Source organism: Sceloporus occidentalis, unplaced genomic scaffold, assembly GCF_023333645.1.
Source record: "Sceloporus occidentalis isolate IW3139 unplaced genomic scaffold, rSceOcc1.0.p SCAF_174, whole genome shotgun sequence".
Taxonomy (NCBI): domain Eukaryota; kingdom Metazoa; phylum Chordata; class Lepidosauria; order Squamata; family Phrynosomatidae; genus Sceloporus; species Sceloporus occidentalis.
In genome coordinates this window covers 480,001-488,541 of record NW_028317154.1, presented here as the reverse complement: position 1 = coordinate 488,541, position 8,541 = coordinate 480,001, and the positions used below count along the sequence as shown (strand labels likewise).

General features: G+C 39.6%; 2 protein-coding genes and 2 non-coding genes across 4 annotated transcripts; 2 read left to right on the top strand and 2 right to left on the bottom strand.

Moving 5' to 3' along the window:
* The first annotated feature begins 286 nt into the window (after nt 1-286).
* Nucleotides 287-2,217, top strand: LOC149279107 (ubiquitin-like protein 5). The gene is made up of 4 exons (XM_089501427.1): nt 287-342; nt 705-788; nt 1,343-1,380; nt 2,174-2,217. The coding sequence occupies exons 1-4, from the start codon at nt 287-289 to the stop codon at nt 2,215-2,217; spliced, it is 222 nt and encodes a 73-aa protein (XP_089357553.1).
* A 2,071-nt stretch (nt 2,218-4,288) lies between these two features.
* Nucleotides 4,289-4,360, top strand: TRNAE-UUC (transfer RNA glutamic acid (anticodon UUC)). Its single transcript has one exon. It is a non-coding gene; the product is annotated as a tRNA-Glu (tRNA).
* Nucleotides 4,361-4,659: 299 nt separating this feature from the next.
* Nucleotides 4,660-4,732, bottom strand: TRNAM-CAU (transfer RNA methionine (anticodon CAU)). The gene has a single exon. It is a non-coding gene; the product is annotated as a tRNA-Met (tRNA).
* Nucleotides 4,733-5,221: 489 nt separating this feature from the next.
* Nucleotides 5,222-6,583, bottom strand: LOC149279104 (kelch-like protein 35). Its single transcript, XM_089501430.1, has one exon. It carries the CDS (start codon nt 6,581-6,583, stop codon nt 5,222-5,224), a length of 1,362 nt encoding a protein of 453 aa, XP_089357556.1.
* Between the last annotated feature and the right edge of the window lie 1,958 nt (nt 6,584-8,541).

The following is an 8,541-nucleotide window of genomic DNA, read 5'->3' as shown; positions in this document are numbered from 1 at the left end:
GCGGTATGATTTGGCTAGTAGATTGGGGCTCATAACTAATATGCTGCTGCCTGTAAACATTATTTAATGACAAAAACGAGAACTTTTTCTAAAAATGTATTTGTATCCGATAGCAGTGATACATTTTTTGGTGGTGCGGGGGGGGGTCCTTGCGGGTAAGAGCGGAGGAGCGGCTCGAGTCTTGCCGTGCTACCGGCTGGGACTGCTTGAGTGCAAATCCTTTTAGCTATTCTTGATCATTTGATAACAATCCTACTTTTCTGTAACTTCTGTTTCAGGATTCATCATGATCGAGGTTGTTTGCAACGACCGTTTGGGAAAGAAAGTCCGGGTTAAGTGCAAGTATCCTTTGCGGTGGCTACAACAGAACCGTTGGCCGTTTTGCTAGAGACGTAATCCCAATGACCGCAAATATAGTTTTCTTCTGGAAGATGCCGCATGAGAACGCTGCTCCTTCCCTCTGCGTGGATAGTTTTGTTTTTCTTTAAACATAAGGCAACAAACTTAACATTTTTGCACTTATGAGATAAATTCAGAGTCCAAACATTAAATGTGGGGCTGTTCAGTTTTTACGGTGATTGCTCCACATTTACCACCTCAGACTGCTCTTTATAAGCCATCTCAAGTAGATAGGGTGGATAGGAAGATGTTTGGCAATCTTGCTAACGTAATTGTCGGAGTTTCCTTGATTCAGTGCTATTCAGCTCAGAAGACACCATTAAAGACCTGAAGAAGCTTATTGCAGCCCAAACAGGCACCCGCTACGATAAGATTGTATTGAAGAAATGGTGAGTTCCGCCAGGAGCTGGCTGCGTAGCGATGATCATGAAAGAATACAATATGTTTGGAATGCCGATGTTTCTCTTCTGTTTGTAGCATTGTCTCCTTTGCTTTTGCTCTACTCTTCTTATCGATAAAGATAAGAAAAAGTGATTCTTCCTGTTTAAGAGGTGGTAGGTTTAATAAATGGCACAAATGCACTCATCCCCTCTCCCAAAACATGAAATCTGACATCACTTGTTGTAGCCATTACTGTCTCATTGAGGTTGCCATTACTGTCTTATTGAGGTTGCCATTAGTCCCAAAATGCTGTATGATCTCTGACGGGAATTAGTTTTGGTCAGTGGGGAGGAAGTTTTTTTTCCTACAGCAAGATTGTCCTTCAGGGCCTCAGTTTGCACACCAGTTTTTTGGTTTTTTTTTTTATAGAATAATATATAGCAAGCTTACTGCTATGGTGATGTTATAGTCCATAGTGTTTGGCTACTGGAACAAGCTGGGTGGCATTGCTAATGTGTTAAACAGATTCATACCTTTTTATGATGTTTTTTTCTCTCCTTAGGTACACAATCTTCAAGGACCATGTGACACTAGGTGACTGTATCCTTTGTCATTTCATTAACAAAATAATTAAGTATGACAGGGGTGTCCAACCTCATCAGCTGCAGGACTACATCTCCCATAATGCTATTGCAGCTAAGGGGCCGGCTGAGGAGGATGGGAGATGTAGTCCTGCAGCAGCTGGATGGCCGCAGGCTGGACGCCCCTGAAGTATAAGGAGCCATGAACTATTAAACACTGAGAACCCTATAATTAAAGAACAAAACATCCCATTAATACATTTACATCCCTGATCATTTAACATGTCATGATATTCATGGGAGTCACGCCTGTAAGTAACCAGCTCCCATCTGAAGCTGTCCCTGGTCATGTGATTTGCTATAATTGGCAAATCAGTGTTCACATGCCCACTTAATTCTGAGTGCAATGCAGCGTGGGCATGGGAAAGTTCTTTCATAGCTGTAGGTTATAGGGGCATTGGTGGTCATCTACAGAGGCATTAGTTTTAGATACAAAAAAAATATAGAGGGTAGAATCACTGAAAAGCCTTGTCGAGGGGTTAATAATGGTCTTAATATATACCAGGGGCGTCCAACCTGCAGCCCTCCAGCTGCTGCAGGATTACATCTCCTATCCTCCTCAGCCCCAGCCCCTTAGCTGAAAGAGCATTATGGGAGATGTAGTCCTGCAGCAGCTGGAGGGCCGCAGGTTGGACGCTGTGTGTCGTCCGTGATGATGATGTATTGAGCAAAGCCAGCAATTCTTTTTGTGTCAGATTCAATCTTTTTTCGTAAGTCCTTTATGTTGTGCTCCTTTGACACTTTTCTTACAGATGAAATTCATGATGGAATGAACCTGGAGTTGTATTACCAATAAATTATCCACCATCTTCATCCTGTACATAACCCTTATCTGAAGAACACACATTTTCCTGTTCGGTGCCGGGGAGCCTTCCATCCTTTTGATCAACAAAAATTGCAATTGGTTTTGTTTAATTTTTAGAACACAAAGTTTGTACTGTTCTCTTACATCTTTATTCAGTATAAGGAATGATTTTCATTGCCCCCATTCATGGATACAAATGTGTCCTGTTTGAAAGATTAAGACAAAGTTGACTTGTAAAAAGATTTTAATTTTCTTTTTGTTTATTAATAAAATTTGAGTTGGCGCCACATTTTTTTCTGCTTTGTGTAGTCAAACTATTTAAAGGCTAAAGTTATGGGATTTTTATTGAATTTTGATGAATACCAGTTCTACCCAATATCTACATCTCTCTACTTTCCAGTTTTACAAACTACTGTGCTGGTGACACAGAGGAGACATCATGGTGTTTTTATTTATATATATATATATATATATATATGTGTGTGTATGTATGCCGCTGGCATTGAATAAGCTGGGTAGGTTGTCCCTGGGGGACATTAAAATGCATCACCCTACATACTTCCTGAAATGAGTGGAGACTCATCAGTGATTTCATAGTAGAGACATCTGCTAGTCACATGGTCCATGGTTGAGCATATAAAAAGCAGCTTATGTGCTTTCTAGGGCAATATTTACTCCAGCTTCTCTGGGACGCCGGACATTTAAGTGGAGCCCTGATACAATCCTGAGTGGGAATATCCTGTACCTGATGTGATGTAGACCTAGTGGATACAATACATCTTATAGAATGGCGGCTGCTGTAGCCTCACCCTTACAAGGTCCCATTGAAAGTACAGTTGAAGTTTGCAGGGTGCTGCCCGGGAGATATTTCTAGACCGGCAGAAAACTTCAAAATATGAGTAATATACACTGTGCCCAGTAAAATGACTAAATGGCAACATCACACCCTCCAGTGTCTCGCTACAAGAAAAAAAAGTAAAATGAATAACATAAAAGTGGGGAGGTGAACTGTATCTTATTTCGTGTGATTACAATGCACTTCCCCACTTTTATATCATTCTTAACACTTAAGTCTGGGATATGTCAGAGGTTCTTCTTATCACTTCCTGACTCAAATGAAAAGATGAACCAGGTTGGGGGTGCTGTGTCGGTATGAAATATGTCGGAAAAGTTCTTCCCGTGAAATGTTCTTGAAAGGAGACAGGGACACGGAAGCGGTCAGTGGAGAAGGTATGCCGTTATTATAGGCCCTTTCATCTAAAGCTGCAGGTTCCGAGAACCTATCGACGACAAGTGAGGGCTGGAAATTCTTTACTCTTTGAAAACACAGCAGGAACCGTACAATTTTTACCATGTTACATAGATACTCTTATGCTTGTTCAGCGTTTTCTGCCTATGGTACACTGCTGCAGAATATGATGGTACTATATATAAATATATACACATATGTAATGAAATAATTATGCTATGACGTTACAATGTTTTAGCAGTTAAATAATTGATTATAGTCAATTATATAGTTGATATAGTCAACTATATAATTGAGTTATAGTTATATAGTTAAAATATATAATGTAATATAGTTATAGTCAGGGGCGTTGCTAGGTCTCCAAAGATAGGGCTAGAGTCCATAGCAGATTTATTAGCAGTTAGGTTTGCTTTTGGCAGTAGGGTGTTGGGGGACCCCCACCAACACCCTCAGGTACAGCATTGGTGCTGAGCGCCAGATATGACATCGTATCCCGGCGCTTGGCATTACCAGGAGGGAGCAGACATCGAGCTTCCTCTATATGGGGCCAGTTAGAGTTAAGATCTCCCCAGTCACCCCACATCCCAGAATGGAGACTCAAAAACTTTTAATGTAATTTGCTGGTTGAAGCAGGGCGGCTGCATATGATGTCGTAACCTAGTGCTTTCTGTCTGTCAGAAAGTAACTTTTATGTCTGCCGACACATTCTGAGTATCAATAAAGTGTTTTGAAAACATTTTAATAGTGAAATTGTGTAATAACAGCAAAGTAATTTCCATTTGTCACCCGTGGTCTGCTCAGATGTGTATGACTTCCCATATGGTCTAGCGGTTAGGATTCCTGGTTTTCACCCAGGCGGCCCGGGTTCGACTCCCGGTATGGGAACGAGTGTTTTTTTGAACCCTAGCAAACTATATATAAAATAATATATAAAAATGTAATTTACACCCTAAAATAATTCTATTTAATTGTAGTTAGTATATGATTTATTTTATTTATTTAAACACATGCATGTTTTTAAAAACACGATGTTTTTTTTTTAAAAACAGTATCTTCAAATACATATTTACATTAACAACACATGCATTTCTATAATAAAGAATAACAGACTGTTGGTGTTGTAGCAGCTCAAAGCTTTTTATATTGTTTTGAAGCAGACGACAAATAAACGTTCAAAACAGACATGCCCCGTGTGAGGATCGAACTCACGACCTTCAGATTATGAGACTGACGCGCTACCTACTGCGCTAACGAGGCAGCTAAAGAGTGCTTCAGGAAAACAGTATGTATAGGGCATTTGTGACATCCGTGGGAACACGTGATGAATTCCTCCAAAAAAAAAAAATGTTGCAGCTCGGTTGGACAGGCACGGTAATATGACTGCTTGTTACCATGGTGACATATGCAGTAATCTGCTACCATCAGGGATTGTGACATCACAAGTGTCCCTCCCATGTAAACTCTTTCTATACCTGTTTTTTTTTATAAGATTCACAAAAAAACTCAAACACACATTGATTCATTCAAATCTTTATTTTTAAGAACAAAGAAAAGGCTGATAGGATTTTCTTGACTTTAACTCCCATCAACTTCGGCTAGACTACTGAGAGTGATAGGAGTATTGAAAAACAGAATATACAGACCTCCCTAGATAAAACACAAGCTGTGTATAGGATTATCACACTAATCCAACGCTAGGAAATCTCTCAAAATTGGCTTGGTCCCTGATCCCCAGCACTCAGAGGGTTAAATATGCTTATCTGAGACCACATGAGACCTCTCTTTTTTCACATGTTCTGCATTTCTGTCTGGAATAACATAATGAAAGTGTTTCATGGGAACCTGTAATGTTACACAGCCAAAAGCACTCACACCGTCATAAAGAATAGGCAGCTTCTCATTGCTAAGGGTCCATTTAAAATCCCCTGGTGTCCAGTAATAAATCCGATTACTAAAATGATTACCGTCTTCCCCACCAAGGACATAAACTCTTTCCTTCCAAAGTACCACACCGGCAGAAGCAAGGGATTCTTGAAGTGGTGGCATTGGACAATCATGACACACCCGTCCTAGTTGGTCTATACAAAAGCATCTAGAAGTGGCCTTAGAACATGAACTGGATCTTTTAGAGGTGGTGTAACCTCCAACCACAAACACCTTGTCATCAAATGTTATTGCCCCTGCCGATGAACATGTGATTTTTAGTGGAAATCGGCTCCATGTGTCTGAGACTGTGTCATATATGAGAAAACCTTGGTGCATTGAGAAGGACTTTACCCGGCTACTCTCTCCTCCTATAAGGTAGAGCTTTCCTTTTATCTGAGCAGATGCACAGCAACGTAATGGCAAAGGCAGATTGGACACTACGGTCCAACAGTTATCTGTTATATGAAAATATTCTGCTGTGTCAATTATGCCATTGCCATCCCATCCACCCACTGCATATAACCTCTGATCACAAGCTAGGAAACCATGCATAGACCTTGACTTAGTCATAGGTGGTAACTCCATCCATTCATCTCTTACTGAGTCGAATACGTGGAGCGTGTTGGAAACAGAATCATCTCGATGTATACCTCCAGCCACGTACAAAAAATTCCCTATAGCTAAGCATCCGGGACACATAAGGGACTTTAGAGACGGTAGTTTCTCCCATACGCCAGAAACTGGATCATAGGAGTCTAGCTGGAAATCTCCATCATCAAGAAAAACGTCTTCTCTTGCCTGAAGATCCATGCAAACTATCTTTTGTTCAAACATTCCATGACGGAGCTGAATGCATTTTGAATGCTGAAAAGGTATTTCTTGGTCAATATACTTACTTACTTCATTAAGCTCATGTTGGGTCATAAGTGGTAAACGAATGGCCTTCAACAGCTCTACAGGAAAAGAGTTATAGCGATAATTGTTAACTTTCCACCATCTATTAGCAAAATTGTATACACTAAGTTCTGAGGACACCATTAGCTGATCTGAGGAGAGAATGCTAGTTAATTCATCCAAGTCTAGATGAAGAAAGTCCTCTTCTTCAGACAGCTGGGTTACATGACAGCTGATGAACTTCAGAGCTGCTTCCAGGAGGCTCTTGTGGTTATGACAATGAGCCATTTTATAAATCCAAAGGCAGTTTACCTTGTTAAGGGAGTTTATTAGGTAACTGGAGAAATAAAAAAAATCAATTTCAAAATGTATCCTTTTATGTAAACATACTAGAAAATCTGCAACACATACATGCCAGAATGACCATCCTAGTTGACTCCCATAACTATAAATAGTTTTAATAGATTTAATAGTAAAATCTCTGTGCATATAAATGTTCTGCCACCTTGGGCGCTGTGGTACACACTGGCCAAAATTTAAGGCGAAGGTCCGAGAGAGGAGTTTTTTCCGGCACGTCATTGTAATAGTGGGTGCATTAGCCATTTACTTATACAAGAATTGTTGCCTCTTAATTACTGAAGTGAAGGCTCTTTCAGGGTGGATGAAAATGGCCCAAACATGGCTACAAACAGCTAAGTAAATGATCAGGCTAGAAGAGGAGTAAGTATAACCCAGCACCTTGGGATTTATTCACTAAAGTGCGAGTTTGCAGGAGAGTTGTGGTTTTTAAATACATGAATTCCTCATGCATCATAAAAGAACTAAGGCTAAGGCTCTCTTTAGTGAATAAACCCCAATTTCATTAAACTACCTGGGTAGTTACTATAAAGAGACATTTGTAAGAGGTGTTGTAACTGTATGTGGGAAAAGGTACTATATTGTGAAGATCTTGTGCCATTCCTCTAACCTCAGAAAAAGAGCACTATGTAGGGTTGTGAATCATGGTTTCATGGGTCTACCTTTTTAAGTAACAAAACATATTTCTCATAGCATCTTAATAGATGCACCCGGTGCTGCAGTATTTCAGTTATGTCTTACTTGCTGCATAGATCCTGCATTGGGGTGATCTGTAGGCGACTTGACACCACGAACAGTTCCTGAGCAGTGTCCAAGCTGAGGGAGCTCAGCCCTGTATATATAAAATACAGTATCGTCTCTATGGCAGAAGGTGGGATGTCCAAGAGCTGAACCTCTCCAAACTTTGATTCCTTAAGAGAGCTGGTGAACATCGCTTGGAAGTAAGGGCTGATGGATGCAAGCACAACCCTGGAGAAGGTTAAACAAATAATGACCACAACCAAGATGCTACATGTGTTGTCTTCTTTTTACTTTCATACTTGCACATCATGAGTGCCTTCCACAAAAAATATTTGGGGGTCTCCTTTTTAACTTGTTGTGTCCCCTGTTCAGAAACATAGAAGCTAAAAACATATTTTGGTCTATTTAGATTTCTTGATAACTTGGGCTTATTTGACTTCGATCTTTCCTTTATTTTAACATACTTTCTCTCATATTTATTCACTTTTGAATCTTGAACTTCCATCTTTACAATTGAAAGAATTTTAACAACATACCTGTGGCACATAAACTTTTTACCGTTGGTCACTATGGTAGTGTCACAAAGTATCTCAGCAAGATACAGGTCCTTCAGTCCTAACCAAAGTGAAGCACAAACTGTTTTTAATACAGTAATAGGAATGATTGGTCTGTTTTGCTTTATAGCACAACCTCAACGTAATATACATGATCAGTATTCTCAAGTTAATGACTCATGATATAAACCAATATATAACAGATAAAGTACCTTTCATAATACTTCCTGCCAACTTTTCATGACTTTTTGTATAGAATGGTGCTTGGTCAGAACACTCGTGCATTGTTCTTGCTATCCTTTTCTAATTACCTGTTGAGAAAAATAATCCTTATAATAAATATTTCCAAGGTGGAGCTCAATAAACACATTTCTACAGTAGAAAGGCTTCACAGGGACTGTGCATAGTAGATGGAGTCTAAATACAACTAAGTGAACGTCAGGCCATTGGATTGTTTTTTAAACTACTTCTTATCGTTGCACATTACTAATGGATGGATACTTCAACCATCACAGTATACCCTCGGCATCATGGGTGTTCACCCCAGTTTTTGTTTTTTAGCTTTTCATATATATATATATATATATATATATA

Bases quoted from the DNA above. Each gene is read 5' to 3' on its own strand.
- LOC149279107 (XM_089501427.1), top strand. From the start codon at position 287: ATGATCGAGGTTGTTTGCAACGACCGTTTGGGAAAGAAAGTCCGGGTT. The intron at 789-1,342 runs GTGAGTTCCGCC...TTCTCTCCTTAG, and splicing joins AAGATTGTATTGAAGAAATG to GTACACAATCTTCAAGGACC. The intron at 1,381-2,173 runs GTATCCTTTGTC...CTTTTCTTACAG, and splicing joins CCATGTGACACTAGGTGACT to ATGAAATTCATGATGGAATG.
- LOC149279104 (XM_089501430.1), bottom strand. From the start codon at position 6,583: ATGGCTCATTGTCATAACCACAAGAGCCTCCTGGAAGCAGCTCTGAAG.